We start from the raw sequence: 24918 nt of genomic DNA, 5'->3' as shown, positions 1-24918 counted from the left end.
AAACAGACTTGTCATTTTCTGATATTGCAAAATCTTGAGAAGGAGCAGGTTCAAGGAGTAGAGACAAGAGTCTGGTTTTTAAAATCTTCCATTGGAGGTGTCCATTAGATATACAAGTTGAGGTGTAGAGTAAGCAGCTGTTTAAAATGGGGAGAGAGGTCTGAGCTACAGATGGAAAACTGGGATTTATTAGGTTGTAGACAGTATGCGATGCCATGAGCTGGAAGAGATCACCAAGGGAGTAAATATAAATGGAGAAGAGAGAAGAGGAGCTACAAGATGAAGCCATGTGGGTACTCCAACACAGAAACCAGGAGATGAAGAAGTAAAGCAAAGGAAACTGAAGAGCCACTGTATTGGGAGCAAAATCAGGAATAATTAATATTCTGGATGAGCAGTAGCAAAAGTATTTCAAAGGCAAGAGAGTGATCAACAATCCAATGCTATTGGTAGGTCAAAGAAAATGAGGCCTCTGACTTGACCATTGGATTTTAGCAACATGGAGATCACTTCCAGCTTCAGCAAAAGTTATTTTAGTGTAGGGTGGGAGGGTAGGTGTGAGTGCTATGGATTCAAGAGAAAATAGAAATGTTAATTGGAGACAGTGAGCATAGACAACTCTGGTTAAGATTACAAACTCGGTAGCTAGACTGCTTGAGTGTGAATCTGGAGCCCTCCAATTCCCAAATGTGAGATATTGGGCAAGTTATGTAACTTCCCTGAGCCTTGATTTCTCCAACTATAAAATGGGGACATAGTATATACCTCACAGGGTTATTGTAAAATATGATATTTATAAAATGCTTAAATGATATGCTCAGTAAGTGTTAACTAAAACAGTCTTTATTATCACTTCTCTTAATCCTTAAAAAGATAAAGCCTTTGTGAACAAGTTCTATTATCAGTTCTGGAGACTAAAATAACAAAAACTGTTGTTTGAGCAACTATTATGAAAATGCTGCCAACCTTGACCTACTCTCAAATGGCTTTATGACAGATTTGGATTGAACCAGCTCAGGGGAGTGTCATGTTTCATTTTCCACATCGTGTAAGGTCCTGGTGTAATAAAAACACAGTCTAGTGATCCGGAGTACTTAATGAATTTAAGGTTTTCCACACACTAATATTCTTTAACTCTGAAAGACCGGCCCCAAAAGATTTTTTTTTTTTTTCTGATCCCATTAGCTTCAGTGGTGTTCACATAAAGTACTTTGAAATGTATAAATTCAAAGTGTGAAGGCATTGATATTTCTATGCAACAAAACAGTTCACCTGGCATTCTGTCAAACAGACATCTTTGTCAACGAACACTTCTGCAATACAATAAAAATTGACATTTGTGTAATGGTCTTGAAGCATTTTATGATTATGATTACTATACTTCTAGTATTGTGTATATTTTATTACATCCCAATTGGAAATTCAATGATAACATAGATGGTAATAACTGAAACACTTCATTAAAACAGTAACTAGAATATTCCACTTCCCAATCACATTGGAGAATACAGACTTTACTGTAAATGTGTTACTCCTCTTTTTATCTTGAGGACATCCAAGTTAAATGATAAGAGGACAATAAAAATAGTTACATAGAGAAAGCAGAAATGAGGTGCTGATATAGTCACACTCACTAGCCATGTGGCCTAAGATAAGTTGTTTAAGTTCTCTTGCTTCTACTTCCTCACCTGTGAAAAAGAGACAATGATACCCCTCGTCATAGGGTCATTGTGAGTTTTAAACAAGAAACTCCATGCAGAGAATTTAGCAGAGAGCCTGGTAGAAGACAAGTAAATGTTATACACATTGTTATCATCGGTATTATTGCTGCTATTGCATTTATTCTATGGTGAGGACCTAATAAGAGAACACTAGACCAAAGACTGAGTAATTCAAAGCTATCAAATATGCATTAGGTTGGCTCCATGTGTTAATTAAGGCTTGAGTTAATATAGAAATTTGGATTCACCATTGTTTTTGTGAGGAAGTCTTAATTAATTATAGGAGCTCAATAAACATACATGGCATGTGGTATACTGTTATGGATTTATTCCAGATAGATGGCCTTTGGGGTGGGGCTGGAGAAAACAGTCTCTGCTTTCATGACTAGGCTCCTGCAACAGCAGCCACAGCTGCTATCGGCTTCCAGAGACATTCACACAGCTTCCTAAATGACTGCACCCTCCCCAAGTGACAGGGGGACAAATGGCTGTATAATCTCACCACACCTCTCCCCTTCCCATCTCCTCCACCCTCCCACCGCCCAGCAGGCACGTGCCTGCAATGAGCTGCCTGCCTCGCTGGGATCCTGGGCCCCATTAATAAGCCCTGCCAGGCTGATAATTGGGGATTTGTGGAGCCTGCAGTCTTTCAATAAGCCAGGTTGTTATGGAAACCAGAGGCAGACCTCCATGTCTATAGTATTGATCCTAAAAAAATAAATAAATAAAATAAAAGTGGGCGTTGGAAAGGATCATTTCAATCCATCCTCTCCACTTCCCCCATCATTTTATTTTAGAAGCTCACCTCCAATTTGCACACATGAGAATTCACAACTCTTCTCTGTCTTGGTTTTCCCACTCAGCACTTCCTTACTCCTTTCTTAATTACAGCTGAATGATTTTTCACCTCCAGCAAAGAAAATGAGTTGAGCAGGGCACTATAGGAACACCAGAGTAGACACTCTAAATCTAATTTAATACCATGGCATTAATTCTGATTACTTACACCAAGAATTTAGCAATGAGTATCAATGTGTTTTCCCCACCATTAAAATAACAATAACGGAACAGGATTAAAAAAAGGCCTCAGAGTCTCTTACCAGCCTCTCAAGAGGTATTGTTCTATAGCAAGATGGCCACCACCCATGATGAGTCACGGTTTTGTGTTCAATGAAAGGAGTGTCCTGCTTTCAAACTGACAGAGTAAAAGGGACAGTTTTCTTGGAATGCTTTAAAAATTTAAGTGACAGCGCCGTCCTTACAATAAAAATCCGATTACTCCATCTGGTTGATAAAGCCAGGCATGATGGCAGAGCATCCCTGGCCTGGAGGCTTGTAAACAGCACTAAATGATTCCAGCCTAGAGGCTGCTGTGGGCCCAGAAACACAGGACTCAGCCCCTGCGCTGCAGACCAGGACACCATTGTTTCCTGCAAAACTTCCCATCTCTTTCCAGTAGAGGGCACCAGTGTAATTCCATTCCCAGCTGTGGAGCCTGGGTGGAAGGCTAAATCAGGAAGAAATGACTCCAGGCAAGTGATAGGAGTGGTGACAGGGAAGAAACAACCTATTGTGATTGGGTTCTACTTTTAAGCTTTCCTGAAATTAATTTTTATTTTTCAGTTCTTCCGAAATGACTAAAAACTGAGCCACAATACTGTTTATTGAAGCTGCTTTATTGAATAATCTAATACTATTGTTAGTCTTTGAGCTGAATTAGAAAGTGTGGATTGTGCTGTGTGTACTCCTTGTAGAGACAACAGACTCATTCTTGGAGCAAGAATAATGTAATAAAGTAAGAACTTCAACCTACTTCACTACTGTACTAAGAGTGAAGTCTCTGATCACGTCAAGGCTTTTAGTAAGAGGATCTAGGATATCCCACCTTCCCCACACTAACACCTGTTACTAGGGCCAGTATTTTCACCAACACTCCAATGTGATGCTCATTGCCTTCCTTTGGACCTTACCTCCATCCGTCTGAATTCCTTCTCTGCAGTTATAGACTACAGCTTGCAAGGAGGCATGCACTTACATTGTTCCTTACTTGACTGGTCCTGGATTTTTTTTTAAGACCTTTGTTTTTTTTTTTTCCTCAACTAGATTGTAATTTCCAGGACCTCAGATAGTCACTTTTATACTTCTATATCCTTCACAGTGCCTAGTGCAGAATGAAAATAATATATACTAATAAATTAATTAATTGGGTGGCAGTTGTTGGGACATTTGGGTTTTAACTCCTCTACTCTGATAGTAACTCATTGTGCAACTATGGACAGAACATGCAACCTGAACCCCTGAGTATGTCTCATCTTTTCATTAAAACCCACACCTACACAAGCTCTCCTAGAAATTATTCGAGTACAGTGGAGCTTAGTCTATTTGTGTCATGATCCCAGTTGAGTATCTGATGAAATACAAGGACATGAGAATGTCATCCATATATACACACAGCATAACACATTGCAAAAGATTTTAGGTACTAAGGACACCCCTGAAGCCCACTCAGTGCCCAGGTCTGGGTGATTTTTAAGTTTTGTTTTAGGTTTGAAACTGTAAGATGGAAACACGATAGGACAGTTGATAGCTGATATGTACCTAGAAAGAGTGTATTAGCTGTCTCCCTCAGGGGACCCCCACATTTTCTACTGAATCCTTAGATCGCAGTTTCTGAGGGACCAATTACCTGGAGCCTGAATTAATCCTACCATCACTACCTGGTAGCCTTGGCTGACTTCCAGACTCAATCATTACTGATCATGTAAGAACTTGGTAATCTTGCTGAACTACAAGGTAAGCCAAATAGCATAGTCTCTATCTCCCAGAAGAGACTGTATATCATTATGTCTTTCCTGATGGCCATAAAGCACATCCTACCTGCACATTAATTTCCTTTATAAAATGTTTCCCAAGAGCTTCAGTTGAAAGGAACAAGAAGCAAAGGTGACTTTCTATTAGGCACTTACTATGTGTTCAATAAAACACAACAGTAAGCACTTTACATGTGACCTAGTTAATCCTAACCAACCACCACCAAGTTCAGCAATAAGGATATTATGTTATGACAAAACTGAGAGCATAGAGCTGGTTAAGGAGTGGACCTCTGATTCAAACAAAGGCAGGTTCAGTTCCAACACCTGCGATGCTTCCTTGCACTGCAGGCCTCCAAGGAAGAGTGTTAGCTAAATCGATGGCTGCTGTAATTCTCTGTCTATGGTTGCAGTATCCATAAGTAATGTGCTTTTCTTTTGTAGTACTTTATGCTCTTTGAAATACTTCACTTTGGACCACCAAAATTTTAGAAAAACAAAAAGGTTCTCTTTATTTACTGGATGAAAGATTCTCTTCCACTATTTTACCTATGGCAAAGTGACAGACTGTCCTTGCTTTCACTATCTCTAATTTGAAGATCTGCCCAGAGGATCTCCATATCGGGAGAGGACTACTTACTTCAGGTTATCAGAAGAAAAGTAAAAGCAAAATGATGTTCATTGAGAACCTACGCTGTACCTGGTTATTTAAATATGTTACATTATTAAATTCTGACAACAGTTGTTTAAAGGTAGCATTATTATTTCCATATTATGAATGAAGATCTTGGGGGCTCAACAAATTATAAAAGCCATACAGGGAGAAGCCTGACATTGAACTCAAGGACTGTCCAGTTTCAATACTGCTTCTATATGAGGTGTTCTAAGTAAAAAGAAAAAAAAAAAGCTTCTGAACTGTGCCTTGAATTCATAACGTATCTGCATGAAAACAGACCTACATTTAAACTCCTGGGATAATGAAGCTTAACTTTTCTTTCAACTTTTCCCTTTCTGCCTGGAAGCAAGCAGAGGCAGTCTCATCTCTTGGTTTGTGGAGGCAGCACTGACTGGGGATTATGCTGCCGAGGGCTCTAACAATAGTGAGCCTGGTGTGTGTGTGCGGGGGGGTGGGGGGGTCTCTCCTGGGGGAGCTGGGACCCATCTGCCACTTGGACCTGCTCAGAGACAGAAAATCTATTTGCCAGGAGCCCTTTGGAGCCTACTATTTGTGAAGTCAAGAACAGAGAGTGCTAGAGATGGAAGACACCTAATAAACCATATCCTTGTACCAGAGAGGGAGGTAAATTTGTCCTGCCCATGCCACACAGTATGTCAGTAGCAGAGCTGCAGGGAACCCACTTGGTGCCCAGTTCAGTGCCTTTCCTCTGCTCTGCACTGGTCCCCCAAAGTCCTGCTTCACCTATGCTTTCTCCTCTAACTCCCTCTGTTTCTTTCCTACCTTCTTGTCTTTCTCTACTTCCTTATTCTTTCTGCCTCCTCTAATACTTCCATTTCTGATCCCCTTTTACTTTTCATCTCCCTCTATTTTCTCCCATTTTCTTCCCCATTCTTTTTTCTTTCTACTCCCCCTTTCCTCTTCCTTCATTGAAGAGTCCTCACCCACATCCCACCTGATCCTCGCTGGGGGCCCAAACTTCTTTTCACGCTCTGTCCAGTTTTCCTTTTGGGCCAAACATCCACATCTAGACTCAGAGTGTCTGGGTGCCAGGATGATGTTGTGAAGCAGGTCCCGGAGAAGAGGTTGCTAATCTGTAAAGCCTAGGAGAGTGAGGCTGTACGCAATAAAAATGAATAGTTGCCTGAAAAATTCTTAGCTCCTTTAATGGGCTTTAAATTGGAAAAAAAATAAAATGATTCTTTCCCTTTATCCAACTGCTTATGAAGAAAAATCTCTCCATAAGTGAGTTTCGTATTATTAGTCAATTAGCGGACGTTCACTGAGGTGTATCTGCGTGATGGGCTCCATTCTGAGCACTGTGCATGCTCGCTGGGCTAAAGGATACCAAGCCTCTACTTATTTAAAAAAAAAGTTGTTAATTTTTAGAGAGAGAAGAAGGAAGAGAAAGAGAGGGAGAGAGAGAAACATTGATGGGTTGCCTTCTGTGTGCCCCCTACTGGGGATGAAGCCTCAAACCTGGGAATGTGCTGTGAGCAGGAATCTAACCAGGAGCCTCTCAGTGCATGGGATAATGCTCAAACAACTGAGCCACACTGGCCAGGGCCCAAGCCCCTGCTTTTAAGGAATGGAAAATCTAGTAAGAAATAACTAAGTTATTTTAGAGAGATAAATACAGTCATTTTAGGCACTGAGAGTGATATAAATAAAAGAAACATGTCAAACTGATTGGGTTGGGAGGGGTGGTGCAGTTCTGCGTGAATGGTCAGGGAAATCTTCTGTGAGCAAGTGACATCCAAATGGAGATCTAAGTGCTAAGAGGCAGCTGTGGGACAATCAAAGGAGAAAGCAAATGCAAAGGCCCTAAGGTAGGAACAAGCTGAGTGTGTTCCAGAGTCTTAAAGAAAGAGCATGGCTAGAGAAGAGTAAAGAAGGTCAGAGCAGAAGGACATAGGCTCAGAGAGATAAGCAGAAGTCAGATCAGATGCAGCCTTGTGGCCATGGTAATAATTCAGATTTCATTAGTGATCAAAAGAAAGCATTAGGAGGTTTAATGTAGGGTATTTATTTGGAGAGACATGACTGTGTAGCTTTTCGTGAGTGGTCTTCAGAGTAGTCGATTAGAAATTAAAAGAATTAGTGGCAGCCTCTCAAACCCTAAGCCTAAGATTACAATGAGATTATTGGATCTACTTCTTTTACCCCAGTGGGCTGCTTCACATGATGTTCATCATTCAAGTGACATTTTGGATGCTAATATCTGGAGTTAAGGAAGACCTGGCCCCATTGCCCATGGGTGTTTTCCTTTCAGGCATCCTTTAATCAGGAACAAACAGCTTTTACCCACTGGGGCTGAGGAATGGGAGAAAGAAAGAGGACAGTTTTTGGAATTCTTGAGACAGATTTTGGGCTTTAACATTCTAGAAGTCTTATTTTTGTGGATATTTCAAAGTTACATTGATAGAATTGCTTAAGTGGTATCTCATCAGAGAGAATGTTTTGTTTATTCAATTGTGTTGCAAATTGGAGTCGAACTAAACAAAATTATAGCATTATTAGTGCTTCTTTTTCCTAATGACTCAGAAGTCATAGATGTAGTAATTTTACTTAGCTTTGATTAGTAACCCCAAATGAGTCACTTAACTTCCATTTACTTATAATTTGTTGTACTCTAAGAAAATTCTTTGAATTTGGATAATTCCTATAATATTACTGGGAGGATTATCTGTTTGCAAAGAATAAACAATTCCAGCTAAGTATACAGTGCACACCTGAATGAAAATATGAGTTCTGAATTATCTTCAGTTAAGTTTTAATCATGCCAAAATTCAAGGACTTTTGATAATGGCCATAACCTACTTTAAAAAATTACTTAAGGACAGTAATTTTCAATTATTATTCATTAAAATGTCAAAGTTTTACCAAGATTTAGAAATAGTCATGGAAGGAACAGAGGACTGTGTGAGTGTGGAGGACTGTATCTCAGCCAGCCTGGCTTCTGCAAACAACCCAATACCCATAAGCCACTTCTGAGGCACCTGGAATGCCAGGGCTCCAAGGAACATAATTCAAAATTCACTGACTTGGAGGTTTAAAACAAGGCTTTAGGAAATAAAATTTCCTTGGTATCCTACATAATAAAAGCCTAATATGCAAATCAACTGAATGGCAGAACGACTGGTGGAATGACTGGTCACTATAATGTGCACTAACCACCAGCAGACAGATGCTCAATGCAGGAGCTGCCCTCAGCCTGCAGGCCCCAGGCCAGTCAAGGCGGTGCGAGGGGGGGGCCTCGATCACCCTGCTGGTTGCCCCACAGATTGGCCCTGATCGCCGGCCAGGCCTAGAGACCCTACTCATGCACATTTTCGTGCACTGGGCCTCTAGTTATAGTTATAAAATATTTTCATAAAATAAATTTTGCATGGCTTTAATATTGTATGGAACCAAAATAAAATAGAACATTGTTTAATGGACCTAACACCATGGTTAGCAGTTACTCAGACCACTATCTGTGACTAAACAACTGGACTATAATATGGGGAGAGGGGGATTTGTCAACCTTTGAAATGATACACATAATCTACTTTAATCAATATGACTGCAGTGAGTTTTCTGTACTCACTCTGACGACCAGCTGCAGTGAGTGCAAGGAACAGATTTGGACCTGACAGTATTTGCTGGCCATGTGTAGAAAGTCATTAACACAAAAATTGCTTACATTTTCTTTTCAAACTGTACTTCACAGCCCAGAGTAATTCCATTTAGAGGGAGAGATAGAAACAGAGTAGAGGGAGCTCTGGGCCTCTCTAGTCATCTCCATTTTCCCCTGCCATTCTCAACCAGATCAGCTTTCTTTTGGAAATTAGTATATATACCAGGGTGGGCAAAAGTAGGTTCAATTACTAGCCATCATTACCTAAAAGATAAACCATAAGTAAGGGTACAAAATATTAGCAACAATAATGATAAGCTAAGTAATACTGTAATTAATAAATAATAATACAAGAATAAACTTTCACATAGTCACAACCGTAAACTTACTCTTGCCCATCCCTGTTCATATATTTGAAAGTCACTTTTTGAATTAATGTACCCAGGTTGAGAATTATAAAAACTTTTTATCCCACCCTCTCTGAATTCACTGTTTCTTGATGCTCCTCCTAGAATCAAAAGCATCATTCTTGCTGAAAGTAATTAGGATAAAAGAGTCAGCCCTTCCTCTACATTAGAGGTTTAAAAAGTCAGCCATGCTCACAATTCAATCCAACCCTGAATTCACCTCTGAAAAAATGAAAAAGCCTCCTTGAAAAGATGCAGCTCAGATCACACTTTTAAGTACAATATATTCAACCCTTTAGGGGAAATTATTTTCCTAATTGAATAGCAGGTACAATTCCAAATTTTACCCTTTTCTTTAACTTTTAATAAATGGCCCAATGCATAATAGAAATCACTCCACATGTTAAAACTAGTTCTCAGGTTTCACATGCATATGTCTATAAGTGAATGAGTGTAATAAATAGTTTTGTACTTCCATATTGATATATTGTTTAGGAGCTGATAATTACTGTTCCAGTATTTTAGTTACCAAAAGTAAAGTTCATTAGATTATTACACTACATTGATTTGGGGTGTGATGAGCTGGCTCCCATTGGCTACTGAGCACAAGTTATCTGTGTGTTCAGTGACAACTCACTGGTAGTGTGAAATCAGCCATGGGAATATTTATGCCATAAATATTGACAAACACTATAAATCAGGGCTTTTTAAGTTTTAGGGGGTTTTTTGTGGATTTTTTTTTGGGGGGAGAGCCAATTTACCAACACACCATTACAGATATCTGATAAAACCATCTATACTAATAAAAGAGTAATATGCTAATTAGACTGAATATCTTCCGGACATCCTTCCAGACAAATCCACAGTGGCAGGGGCCAAGGCAGAGGTGGTTAGGGGCAATCAAGCTGGCAGGGGAGAGTAGTTAGGGGGTGATCAGGCCGGCAGTGGAGGGCAGTTAGGGGGCGATCAGGCTGGCAGGGTAGCAGTTAGGGGCATAGGGCCGGCAGGCAGAGGTAGTTAGGAGTGATCAGATAGGCAGGCAGGAGAGCAGTTAGGAGCCAGTGGTCCTGGATTGAGAGAAGGATGTCTGACTGCCAGTTTAGGCCCTATCCTCATGGGATCGGGCCTAAAATGGCAGTCAGACATCCCGTAAGGGGTTGGACATTCCTTGAGAGGTCCCAGATTGGAGAGGGTGCAGGCCAGGCTGAGGGACTCCCTCACCCCCTGTGCACGAATTTCGTGCACAGGGATTCTAGTCAATCATAATGGTTTATTTTTTTATATTGTAACATATATCCATGTTCAATCATCATGCACCTCAGTGCAGATGGCCAGACAATTACTAAAATGAGTACAGGGAGAGACTAGGGGAGAGAAATATTATTCTATACTACCTAAAATGTGATAAATGTTCATTCTAACTCATATTTCAAGCTAACCCTAGGATAGAAACTCCTGATATGATAAACATGCAACCAGAGTCACAGCCTAAACTTGAACATGAAAAACAATTTCTTCATTTGTTGATTGCTACTCTTGCAAAAATTTGTTTCATTGGCGTATTAGGAAAATAGAGAAGAGTTTCTCCTCATAGAAGTTCAAAAGCAATATGTAATTTGACAACTGCACCAGCCTTGTATCCAGACCATAATCAATGTCCTACAAATACAGTGGTACATCTTTTATTATTATCATTATTTGTTGTTCCATTTATTTATGCAGTCATTGGTTGATTCCTGTATGTGCCTTGACCAGGGATTGAACCTGCAACTCTGGCACATCAGGACGATGCTCCAACCAAACGAGCTACCAGGCCAAGGCCACAGTGGTTCATCGTAACTGCCTGCTTTTCTGCTGGGCTGAAAAGCATAAATGTTAATTAGAAAGTGGCAGGGTTTTGCTTCATTTTTTACTTTCTGTTTTTTTCTTTTTTTAAAAAAAAATATTGGCAAGAAAAGGATACTGACTTGTACCTTCCAATGAAAGCCAGTTTTTCCTATCAAGCTATTATAGTTAAATCATCCATATTAAAGAAGAAGGTAAAAGGGAAACAGAAATCTTTCACTGCTGCTCTTCTTTCTAAAAGGATCTGATTATAACACGGGGGAGAATGCTGTAGCCACATTGCTGAACTCTGGCTTTCTGAGCCCTTACATTGGACTGGAGACAGTTTCACAAAGTGGGGCCCTGTCTATCTTTTTATCAAATACATGATAAGTTGCTTCAATTTATAGTTTATATGTGGGGGAAAAACCTGTTCAACCTCCCACCACAATGTCCTCTATGGTCTGTAGTCTGAACGACTCACAAACTGTACACAAATTATGTTTCTACCACTGTGGGAAAGGAGAAGAGGCAACAGAAACAGGAAAGCCTATTTTCTGGTCTCTGTCCCAACACCGTTGGTCTGGAAACATATTAACAATTCATCGTATAGTGGGGCACAGCAGGTTCGGGAGACTCTTACAACCTTGTAAGGATTACTTAAACATGTCAGATGAGGAAAAAGAGCCAAGGAACCTGGCATATCCTTCCTTCCCTGGGTGTATCTGTCACACACTGGCAAGAGCCACACACACAGGTCATTCATGGAGCTGGAATGAAATTAATCACCTGCTTTCAGAAGGGAGCAGCTTTGGTTTCCTCTAGTTTTCAATATGTTTCTCAACATAATGCAAAATGCTCACATTGGTCTATGAAGCTCTAAGTGGCTGGAAATCTGGCTACCTCAAGCATGACAAATACCCCTGAGCAACCACAGCACTTTCCAGTGAGCTTCTGTACTCAGCTTCTGAAATAGCAAAAAGGTGGACAGCAGCAAAATTTTCTGTTTGAGCAAGTGTCTGCCTCACCTCATCACTCAGAATCTGCAATTAAAGGTAAAAGGTGTCATAACATTGTCATTGTTGAGATTCTTTGTCCAGCATTTAACTCAAAGAACACAAGCGATTTGCCTGTCCAAAGTCTAAAGGCTAGAATCTACTCTCTTGGACTTTCTCTACTGTAATAACATTTGTTCATTTTTTCTTAACTCATTTATCATATATTTACTATCTCCAATTTCCCACTCATTGCTATAGGTGTAGGATTCAACAATAAACAAAATATAGCATGGAGCTACTTTTTTGACTGAAGGTTAATTTTCAATGGCTGCTGCTGAATTGTGATGAATTAAGTTATTTGTATGTTAATTTGATTTTTTTTTTATTTTAGTAAAAGGTATTCCTGTTCATTAGATACATCTTGTCCTTTAAGACTCAGTTCAGGTAACCTCTACACCAAAAATTCTTCCTGTACCATTTTCCATTAATTAGCCTAAGAAAGATTTTAATTTTCAGATACTGTAAATTTCATCATAGATAACTTTAGTCTCAACTTCTAATGCTCCCCATCTCACTGTAGATTTACAAACAAAGCTGGCCTGAAATCATCATCAGAATCTGAATAAGAGCCCAAGTCTCTTAATTTTAGGTGATGTTTAGTCTTTTACGCTGAAAATACAGAGCATTTGCATTATATGCATCCTATAAGATGTTGGGTCTATTAAAAGCATGATACTATTCATTATCCTTATGAAAACAATTTATGGGCAATTCTTTTTAGGAAGCCCAGAAGTAAATTATTTGCTTACAGAGCCAAGTTTCTTTGCTGTCAGATCAATGACTGGCTAAAGCTTTTTTAAAGAAGGAAGGGATTTAAATTTTCTTGATTATATGAATTGGTTTGAGGTTCAACATCTAACTCAGTCATTTTTTTATGGCACAAAATTTATACATGACTAAGAGAGCTGGCAAAACTTACACATCCTTTCAAACCTTCCTCTCCTCCTATGTATGCTGTAAACCATATAATCTTGGGAGGTCTTCAAGGGCTCAGGTCTTGTAGCTTTAAACAGCATCATTGGCTTCCTTCTTTCCTTCCTTTTATGTATGGTTATAGAAAGCTTTTCATTGTTTATTTAATGAAGCCATCATTACCTGAACAAAATAAAAGTGATGACCACTCAATGCTTTTAGTCCATTAGATTGAGTGCTCTGCTTTCTCCCCATGTTTAGCCAAATGGACTGACTGTGTAACACTTGCTACTCTTGGTTCTTTCTCCTCCTCCTTTTAGTCCTTGTGGGATTGTGTGTGTGTACATGTGTGTGGAGTGGAGAGAAAAAAAATTTGATGAGTATGCATTAGTATCTGAAACATATTCTGCATTTTAAGAAATATTGTTTGATTTTTCAGTTCTAAATATAGTTTTCTCACTTTAAAAATGGAGGAGTCACTTATACGTCTTCCTGTTTACTTTCTTCTTTATAAGATAACTAGAGGCCCAGTGCACAAAATTCGTGCATGGGGTGGGGGGTGGAAGTGTGTGTCCCTCAGCCCAGTCTGCACCCTCTCCAATCTGGGATCCCTTGAAGGATGTCCAACCCACAATCCAGGAATGCTGGCTCCCAACCACTCGCCTGCCTGCCTGCCTGCCTGCCTGATTGCCTCTAATCGCTTCTGCCTAACAGCCCGATCAACCCCTAGCCACTCCCCTGCCAGCCAGATCGATGCCTAACTGCTCTCCTGCCAGCCCAATCACCCCCAACTGCCCTCCTCTGCAGGCCCGGTCACCCCTAACTGCCCTCCTCTTCTGGCCTGATCGCCCCCAACTGACCTCCCTTTAAGGCCTGGTCCCTCCCAACTGCCCTCCCCTGCTGGCCTGATCACCCACAACTGCCCTCCCCTGCCAGCCATCTTGTGGTGGCCATCTTTGACCACATGGGGACGGCCATCTTGTGTGTTGGAGTGTTGGTCAATTTGCAGATTACTCTTTCATTAGATAGGATAGTAGTTATTTAATATGAGCTTTGAAAGAAATGGATCAAAGGCCCCATGAAATGATTTCTTGACTCTAAAATACATCTCCTCTAAGCTTTTGTCTCCTCAGCATTTCTTAATTTAGACAGTGATTGCTCTTAATCTGCCCTACTAAGTTCATGATATCATTTTAGTTATAAATATAAAGGTGTCAGGGTCCTTTGCAAATGTACTTGCAAAGAAGGGAGGAGGGATATGAAAAAGAATTTTACAAGATAATAATTCCTTTAAGCCAGATTTAGGGTAGGTATCACCTCAAATACATGAAATTACTTTCAACAGATTGATATCTAAAAATTTCAATTTTTAGTTATCCCAACATATTTAATAGAGTCAGTAGTACTCTTCTGAAGAACCATGAATTTCAACTGATCTCTACAGCTTTCTTAGGCCTAACAAAATAGTACCTGAAGGATTTCCAAACTAAGAACCCATGACTCAGAACTTGTTTAATAGTCCCAATCATTTTGGGGTGATGGGGCTTTGAGGGCATTATGACCAGGAACTATGTTTAGATACTGCAAATGTGAGTCTTTAGTATCCAATTTACATATGAGGGAATGTTCTCAGAACACATGTTGGGGTTCTTAGACAACTCTTGTCTTTACTTCTTCCAGAATAGTACTTGTGGTTTCATAATTCAATGACTGCCTCTGTACTCAGGCTGTCAAGGTTTAGCTCCTGGTTCAGCTACTTGCTAGCTATTGACAATGATTAAAAGCCACCATCTCTCTAAACCTCAGATCCCTCATCTGTGAAAAGTGATGGGGAAATTATAGTACTTATACCATAGAGTGGTTATGATGATTAAACGTGATAATCCCCATGTAGCACTTAGCACAGGGCCTGCCACTTAATAAATGCTCATTAAGGACCACCAATTATAGAAACATTGTATTTCAACCTTGAAAAAAACTTTAAAATAAAACTATTCTAGTCCCTCTTCTTGAAGATGAGACAACTGAGGACCAGACAGAAGCAGTGACTTACCTAAGATCCCACAGCTGGGTGGAAATATCAAGGTCTCCTTATTCTAGTCCAAGGTTTCTTTCCTCTGCATTATCTTACTGTGCATGCAGGACAGAGAATGCCTGAGGAAAGACCTGATTTATACCTCCCAACAATAATAAAAAATATCACAACTGATAAGATAAATTGCAAGAATTGAGATGAAAACACAACACCTTAAAAGAGAGGTAAAGAACTACAGGGCTGAAGTTAAGGAGAAGGTTTGGAGGTCTACCAATTTGACCCTTGTTTTGTTTGACTGCGCTTGTGGGCACAATACCCGTTTCATTTGCCCGTATTCTCAGAATGTAAAAATAGAAAGGAAAATATTATCAAAGGCACTGAATTATTGTCAAGAAAAGCCAATAAAAATGATTACTCTAGCAATATAACAGTGTGCCATAAAAGCCTAATAATCAACAGTATTTAAGCTCCATGCCACTGAGCATCTGACAGAGTGCCCATGTTTTATAGACAGCATTTATGGACTTTTCACAATCCAAATTTTTGCTCTTTATGAGTGGCTTATAAATTTGGGAAGTGGTTAAAACCACATTTCAAATCAAAACCGCCTATGAGGCACCCTGCCAAAGAAGTGTAAATATCTTTGGGAAAGCTAATATCTAACACAGAGCTCGGTGGAAGATGATCAGCTTTTGGAAAGATAAAAAAATTATCGTTGGTTACCTTGGCCTTAGAAAAACATTATTCTGGGGAACATAAAGAATTTCCCCAAATACAGAAATATGGGCTGAATATTTCACTTTCTTACAAATAATTATCATTCCAGAAACTATACATTTGGCATTCATTCTTTTGGCTATTAATTTAGCTATAGAGACACACATTATATAGAAATTTGTATAGCATGTATCAAACTGCAAGAAGCACCATCTCATTCCTATTATGTCCCACAGTGCCTTGGCATAAAGAAGCACTCCATACCTATTTGCAGAATGTAATTGAGTTGAAATTATTATTGTAAACATTTTCAACATCACTCCTTGAACTTTATCCCAACCCCACTACCAAATGAGAACTCTTTAAGATCAGCCCTATCTTACTTATCTTTATGACCCCGGAGCCCTATCACAGTAAAAAGTTAATATACATGGGAGAAAAAAAGGAAGGAAGAAGGGGAGAGAGAAAGAGAAGGATGAAGGGAAGGAGGAAGGAAGCAAACAAGGAAGGAGAAAGAGAGGTAGGAACACACTAAGTTAATTTTTCTATTCAGATAATGGCAAATACCATCATTATTAATGATCCCAATTAGAAAGAGGTAATAAAAAAAAGAAAGGGATATAGAGATCATGAAAATAAAATACAACCAAGATCAACACAGAAAATCTAGGATAACTTGGGTTACACTTCCTACCAATATCAGTCAAGTACCCCCTGGTAGCCACCCAGTCAGTATCTCTGATTTCTGGCCACTGAGCTGTGTTATCTTGGTAATACTATGGCACTGAATATGCTACAGCAGAAATTTTAGAATTTTCTACTGGAGAAAGTCAATAGGTTACCACGGGTAGAAGAAACATAACAGAATTCCTTCGCTGAGAGCCCAATGGGCACACTGCGCTGTTCAGGAGATAGCAATGACATAATCACTGAAGGCGGCTTGCTGGTTATCTCCTCATGCTGCAGGAGGGCAGTGTCCCAGAGGAGCCTTGAACACTCCTCCTCCTACTAAGGAATAATCATCAGGAACACACTGAAACCTTATGGTCATAAGCATGTTGAGAAATGGGCAGGCAGAGTGCCAAAGCAAAGAGAGGGAGATATAGTTGAAGGATTAAAAGAAACCCAACTCCAAAGGTCCTAATGTAAATGGCATCCACCTATAACAAACCCATAAATAATTTTTAAAGGGGGTAAAATAAACTACATATTTATAATTTATAAAGCATTTCTTTATATATTAAAGCAGTGATCAGATTTGGTGTAAAAGTTTTGACCAAATTATTGTCTTGAATTCTCTCTTTTGACTTGTTTTGCCCCAACCCCATTCACTTTCTCAGATTATCTCTCTACACCCCTCCAGGCAACCCAAAGTAGGCATCCATCTCCAAACAGGAGAGGCCAATTGGAAATATTGTTATTTTAACCTGGATTGGAAAACAATCCAATGGAAGATAGAAGAAAATGATGTGCAGGGCCCCTGGGAATTTGGGTTCGAGATGCTGTGATAGATCTCCTTGTCAACTCTAGTTTCTGTGACTCCATGAAACTCAGCACATCTGGGCAATTTGTGCTTGTCACATACAGCAGGCAAGACTAATAGATACACCAGTCCAAACTACAGGCAGCATTTCAGGATCCAACCCAGAGGACACTACTTAGCTGCAGCTCCGAAACAATAATAAATTTGCCTTTTAATTACCCTCAAGTTGAACTTTACCTACACCTTCAATTACTTATCAATGCACATAATAAAATCAGACCAACTGAGATATTCTTCAGCCAGAACTTATAAAATTTAGGGCAGAAGATGATTTCTATTTGCTTTTTACTGACCAGACACACTTTTAATCAAATATACGTGTAGATTAAGCAAGGTTGCAGGAAGATTATATGAATGAGTGAACAAATGATCTATAATTTAAGTCTAGTCACTTCTCATTTATTCAATATCTGACATTTATTGAGCATGTACTACATAAAATACTTTACTAATTCATTTGGATTATCATAACTTGAAAAAAATAATACATGTAAATGTTCTTAAGATATATTATATTTTAGACTTTTCATTGATCCAAGCAGTCATTCTATTAATTCACATCATGATCATATACCTAAAAATCACACCATGTCTTTCTGTCTATGCTCACAATTTTAGAAATCCCTGTTTAAAAATATGGTCTGAGGAATGTCAAATATTTTCTATATTTTAAAAGCATGATTAATTTCTAAAATGTTTGAAAATACATAATAAGTAGTCTGTCATATGCAAAATGATTTCCAGCCATCATAACTGAGGCTAAAATCTTCAACTTAAAGAAAAGTAGTTAACAGTGGTTTGTTTTTCTTGGTAAACTAAAACAAACACCATATTCTTTACCACATGCCTTTCCTTGTCCAGGAAAAAAGAAAATCCTCTTCTTCTTAACCCCAAAGTCTGGCTTCTGGGGCAGGTATGTATTTAGAATAAATATTTAAAATGAATCACTGATAGAAAGAAGCATGCGATATAATAATAATGATAATATAATCTGGCTTCTTCCAGAATTTGGGGGCAAGATAAAAGAGGCAGAACTGAAAATATTTGAATAATCATCTGCCATCTTCCAGTATCTAATTTGGAGGGATGGGAATAAAGGCAAATTTCCAATAATTACTTTTTCAATCTAACGGGCAGATGCCAAACATTTCCCAGAGCATTCTCACGGAGCAGTGTGGGCACAGTGTGGGCCAGTCCAAGTTTGGGTCCTTGGACACATCATGGGTTAAGTCCATGAAGTTCTAAAGGAATAAACCCAATTTTTAAAACTGGTACAGAAACAACTTAACCTGTAAGGTCTTTGGGGCTGAAAGGTGTTAATGAGTCATACTTGGCTGAAGAAAGACCATAGAGGCTGTTGGCCTCCTTCAGCACTGTGGGTGGGTGGGGTGAGGGACAGGTCTTAGTCCCCAGGGGTGAAGGTCTGTTAAATTTATCTTGTTTTGGAAATGCTCTATTTCCATTCCGCACAGTCTCTTTGGCAATAACGGTGAAAACACTCCAATATTCAAGTAAGAGCTTCAAACCAAAGCAAATCCAGAACCTGTTTGTAATCACAGTCAACCCTCAATTATTTATGCATATGGCAGAAAGTAGCATCTTCTATAATAAAATGATAATTGATGTTTAACTTCACAACATGTTCTATATTGGGGTTTTTTTTCTTTTGTTTTTGGCAACATTAATAGACTTACTTTCCTAATTAGTTTGACCCCGATTACTGTTATAATTAGCATTCTCCGAGCATACACACACTACTCATCAATTGATGGTGGGGAGAATGCCCAGTAACATATTGTGGGATAAGGGAAAGGTGGTCTGAGATTATGTTTTTGCTGCCGGCAATTCAGAAACTAGATCATCTGAATCAATAAGGAGTTGGCTGTTCTCATAACAGGCACTTCTTAAAGCCAAATAATCACATTAGTTAATTCCTGTCCATAAAATATATGTGGCCTCAGTAATTACTTATTAAACTAAGTCTATCTTGCACATAGAATATATATTTTTTTAAACTAAGATTACCTAGCTTTCCTGTTTATGCCAATCCTATTAATAAGGTAATTGCCACATCTTCCTAGTCCTGGCTGCTACCTGCCAGAGTTCTCCTTCAGACTTGGAGACATTTGGGAATATAAGTGGCCAGAGTTAGTTCTTAGTCCCGCCTCTTTGGGGACTTAAGCATAGCTTTCCTTAATTTCTTGAAAACACCTTCTAGAGACATTCCCCTCTCCCTTGATGGCCCAGGTGGCCTGGCTTTCCGAAAGGCCCCGGTGGCTACCCACCCGTGGCCTCTGACCCTCATAGTAGCTCACCTATCTTGTCCTCGGCTTGGCTGCCCTCCGAAGCCTCCGTGGGAGGCTGGGTTGTTGCCTTGGTGGCAGCATCCTCTGCAGCAGGGGTGGTGGCAGCAGCAGCAGTGACAGCAGCAGGCACATCGGCTTGTTTAGGCTCCTCCTTGGCTGGGGCGTCTTCCGCCTTGGAGGACGGCGAGTTGTCGGTGGAAGCTTTAGCGGCACTTTCTGTCTCAGCAGAGCCGGCCTTCTCCTCTGAGGGGGCTGGAGCCTGGGGGGCTGCCTGCTCTGCTGCAGCATCAGGGGCGCCCTCCCCCTTCTTCTCCTCGGAGGGAGCTTCTCCTGCTTTACCGGCCTCCTCAGGCTTGGGGCCAGTGGCCGGGGCCGCTTCAGTGGTAGTGGGACCTTCTCCCTCCTTCTTCTCGGCGCCATCAGCAACAGGGGCGTCATCCTTCTTCTCATTCATTTCGGCCTCAGCAGCTTGAGCATCGCCCTTCTTCTCTCCTTTGAGCTTTTTCCTTGTTATGTGTCCACGGAAGCTAGCCTGAATTTTGGTCGCGGCCTTATGAGCTTTATCTTCTGGTTTGATGCCATCTTGTTCGATCTTTTGGTCCTCATCATTTTTTTCAACCTTTTAGGAGAAAAGGGGGGGGAAAAGGGAGAGATGAATTGATGCTTTTTCCCTTCAGATCATAGCATTTAACAAATATTTATTGAATGATTTGTACTGTGCCAAGCACAGACATCAACAATACTGTGGAAATTCAAATTAAGCCTCCTCTCTCTTCATGGTGGAGAATTGAGTAGAAAACACATTATTTTATGGGAAAACACATCCTTTTGGCCTTGGAGAATCACTGGCATGGATTTATATGTGTTTCCTTCCCCAGCTCCATGTCTCTGCATTGCCAAACTTCAACCAGCCATTCCATGGATGTACCTTGGCTACTCAGATCACATCCACTCTAGGTTTTAATCAAAGCGCTCTGACAGATATTTCTTTTTCAGGGTTGCTGAGAGGAACTCTATGCAAAACTTCACATTTAAAAATATTATGGAAAACTCTGTGTGTATTGTCCACCCGCCTCCCCAGGATTTCAAGTCTGGTCAAGAAATCAATAGATTCAGGGCAAAGAGTATGGTAGAGGTTTAGACAACAAATTCTATCAGGGTTTTGTACAACTGCAAAGGAGTTCAGGGCTTTGGGGCTTTTGCTTAAAATGTTATAATTCAGAATGCTGGTCACACAATGATGTCTACTTTCCCTTGTGTGTGGTCCAACATTAGTAGTCAACACACCAAATCTCCACAATTTGAAGACGGAAAGTGGCCGTTATTCTTGTTTTTTAAAAAAATGAGAATGAAAAACACTGTTTCCACTTTTGAAAAAGTGGTATATATATTCACCAAATCACAATTTCTTATTCCCAAAGCAATTTAAACCTAAAATTAGTTTTATGTTATTACTGATAGAGCCATTCTAGTATTAAAAGCAAGAGACTAAAATACACATTTTTTATCATTTGATACAACATTTACAGCATAGTATGCTGCATATAACTTTTTTCCACAAGGAAATTAAATCAGAGGATAGGCATAGAAGGTATATTCATGGAAAGAAATACACAGTATGGGCAAGTACCCAAATTCCATATAGCTCCATTGCTCACCATGGTGCCCCAATGTGGTTGCTTATAGTCTCCGTGCATTCCTTCCTTTAACTCTGGAGCACTGGGGAAATACAACAGTGAACGATGCAGCAATTTTCCTTAAAAAAAACAATAATAGCTCTAGCTGGTTTGTCTCAGTGGATTAAGTGGACGAACAGGTCTCAGGTTTGATTCTGGTCAAGGGCAAATGCCTGGGTTGCGGGCTCGATCCCCAGTGGGAGGGCATGTAAGAGGCAGCTGATCAGTGATTCTCTCTCATCATTGATGTTTCTATCTCTCTCTCCCTTCCTCTCTGAAATCAATAAAGATACATTTAAAATAATAATAGTAAAAGAGTGCTGCCCTAGCCAGTTCTGCTCAGTTGTTAGAGCACCGGCCTACAGACTGAAGGGTCTCAGATTTGATTCTGGTCAAGGACATGTACCTCAGTTGCAGGCTCAATTCCCAGCCTGGTTGGGGTAGGTGCGGGAGGCAACAAAATGATGTCTTTCTCATATTCATGTTTCTCTCTCTCTCTCTCTCTCTCTCTCTCTCTCTCTCTCTCTCTCTCTCTCCCCTTCTGTTCATTTTCTCTAAAGATCAATGGAAAAAATATCCTTGGGTGTGGATTAACAACAACAAAAAGAGTGCTTATTATGTACTGAGTCCTGTGGTTGGCTTCAATCTTGACTTTGGCCTGACCGTGGCCTTTGCTCTAGTTTAGGAGTAAGCTACAGCAGGCCAACACAGTGGTACGTTTTCCACCTGTCATACCAGCTCTGCCCCAGTGACCTAGATCCAGCTAATCAGGTTGTAGGCCTGTCTGACATAATTTGGACAAACATATGAGCCTGTTGTTAGGTAAGTTCATCAATGTGCAGTGGATATACAAAAGTATTTTTGAAAAGCTATATATGACAGTAAAAGCAGGACTGACAATTTTTCAGTAAAATCCAAGAAAACTACTTCTTCCTCAGATAACTGTGTGTATATCCACACAAAGAAAGAAGGACTAAATGAAAAGCACTTTGTACAGGCCCGGCCTGCTCGCTCCTCCAGGGACCATGATGCTGCACTGCTCAGTTCTCTGATGCACTACTGCCTTTCCACTCTCCTGCTGCTCCTGAAGACTCCTACTGGGACACACGGCACAATCTGGGGCAGGGGAGCAGCTGTCCCTGCCAGGCGCTCTCTGCTCAGAGATGGAAGCATAACCCTGTTAAATTAACAGTTGTGAATGGAGCATGGAGCCGAGATGCTGTTAATTTATTTTACTCTATCTTGAGTTTTCTGAATGAGGCACCATCTTATATGACAGGACATCTGCACTTGGGCATTGATGCCAAGTGATTCTTTAATACAAAAACTGCTCCTTGGGAAGTAGACAAACCAATTATCTCATAGAGGGCAGGTGTGCAGAAAAGACCCTCTAGTGATTCAAGAAAGCTATAATTTTAGAGCCTTCCCCCTTTTTTTTAGAACATAAATCGAAGGAGATGAAATTCTTGAAAAGCTGGAAAACAATAAAATAAGGAAGCTGGGAATCTGCATGATATAAAGAAAGAAACTTTACGTGGATAAAGGAAGAGCTCTACTCAATCCTTCTGTTCCCACCTCAATTTTTCTGATCATCTGCCACTTTACCTTTCCAAATGATTAGTGTTTAAGCTTCTATACACAGCCTCCATGTTGAAATTATTATTTAGAAAGGCACAGAGTAGACTTCGGTGCCAAGATTGTGGGACCAGTTTCACCTGAACAATCCAGGAGTCTAAGAAACACAAGAGATAAGGGGTAGGCAGGAAGGAAGAGAATTATGAAAGATTGAGTTAGAAGTGAGAGGTGAAGATTATTCTGTAAAAGGTAGGTGTCCAGATGGGTTGATACACCCAAAGAGGTGCTCAAAGTCCTCCATGGGCATGTAGCTCTAACTGGAGGAACAGGCGGGACCATTTGATGTCATTAGAGATTTAGGGAAACTGAATTTTAGAGATTGGTTGGAAAAAGACAACTATCACAAATATTTTAGATAAAGGGAGACAGGGATAGAAAGAGAAGGGGGAAGGAAGGGAAGAGAAGGAAAGGAAAAACAAAAGAGGAGAGGAGAGAGGACATAAGGAGGAGGGAAATGGAGGGAATAAATCAGCCTATGAGGTCAGACTTAAGTGATTGAACAGAGGCATCAAGAAAAAAAATATTTTAAATAAAAACTCGGTCATAAGCTAGACAGTGCCAGATTGTGTGTGTGTGTGTGTCTTTTTAAAAAATATGTAATTGATTCTATTAATATAGCTTCAACTAGAGGTTATTTTCTTGTTTAATTCATTTCACAGTACTAGAAGTAGTTGGACTGAGAGCGTATTTTGTAGAGAGATGAAGGAAGAAGAGAACCTTCCCTAAAGCTAGCTGTGGGGGCAACCCCAAGATGTCAAGCCAAATTGACTTTTCTCAAAAAGAAACAGAAACCCTGGCAGGTGTGGCTCAGTTGCCCTGTGCACCAAAATGTTGCTGGTTTGATTCCTGGTCAGGGCACATGCCAGGTTGTGGGCACATGCCTGTCGGGGGCGTGCAGGAGGCAGCTGATAGATGTTTCACTCTCACATTGACGTTTCCCTCTCTCTCTTCTTCCTTCTTCTCTCTCTAAAAAATCAATAAAAACATATTTTTAACAAAAGAAACAGAAGACTGTATCTAAGACAAAGGGCTTTTGAGCCCAGGGAAACCAGACATCAGTCAGTACATTTAGCATAGCCCTTTCAGTTTCTAAAAAAACAAACAGCCATCCTGGCCTTGAAAAGTTACCTGCCTCAATTCAAAGTGAGTGAGTGGCTCAACTGGTATTTGAACTCAGGTCCTCTTCTCTCCCATCCAACCCAAGTCCAATTTTATTGCTTCAGTGACCTGGAATAGCTTGGTCTTTCTTGTAGCAGACAATCCATAAAGCACCCTTGTAAAATTCTCATTTATCTACTTATTTAACAATACTGAGTGCCTGTACAAGGCACTATAGACACTCTACTGAGATGAATAGAGTATCTACCACACAGGACACACAGGATTCTTTTTTAAATGTTATTTGTTAAAATAAGTCCATAGTGCTTTAACGATCAATAATTTACAAGGAATTCACAGCAGACACCTGATTTTCTAACCATTTTGTGGAGTAAGGCATCTAATCAAATAAAAGAGAAACATGCAAATTGACCTAACCTTTGCTACACCCCAAGCCACGCCCACCAGCAAATCAGAGAGCAAATTAACCCAACCAAGATGGCGGCCGGCAGCCACGGAGCTGGAGCAAGCAGGAGGCTTAGTTGCCCCAGCAATGGAGGAAGCCAAGCTTCCTGCCTGCCCTGGCTGGCTGTGGCCTCCACTAAAGGCAAGAAAGTTTCAATGATAGAAGGCAAATAAATCCCAGATACCTGCTTCCAGCCAGCCTCCACTGGGAACTTGGATGACTGGGGGCTGTGGCCAGCCTGCAAACAGCTATCAGCCCCTCACCCAGACTGGCCAGGCACCCCAGCAGGACCCCCCACCTGAAGGGGCCGTGGCCAGCCTGCAAACAGCCATCAGCCACTCACGCAGTAGGGCCCCCCACCACGAAGGGGATGTGGCCAGCCTGAAAACGGCCCTCAGCTCCTCACCCAGGCTGG

The 24918-nt window shown here is 40.4% G+C and overlaps 1 protein-coding gene across 1 annotated transcript in view; it reads right to left on the bottom strand.

Annotated features, from left to right (window-relative positions):
• The window catches only part of GAP43 (growth associated protein 43), a 99870-nt gene that overhangs the window by 19337 nt on the left and 55615 nt on the right, over nt 1-24918 (bottom strand). The window contains exon 2 of the mRNA XM_036347135.1: nt 19638-20247. Within this exon, the coding sequence (XP_036203028.1) occupies nt 19638-20247 (610 nt within the window). The remainder of the gene's footprint in view (nt 1-19637; nt 20248-24918) is intronic.

The sequence above is a fragment of the Myotis myotis genome, unplaced genomic scaffold (genome assembly GCF_014108235.1).
Source record: "Myotis myotis isolate mMyoMyo1 unplaced genomic scaffold, mMyoMyo1.p scaffold_m19_p_2, whole genome shotgun sequence".
Lineage (NCBI taxonomy): Eukaryota > Metazoa > Chordata > Mammalia > Chiroptera > Vespertilionidae > Myotis > Myotis myotis.
Note: the sequence above shows the minus strand (reverse complement) of the source record. Positions and strands in the feature narration are given on the sequence as shown.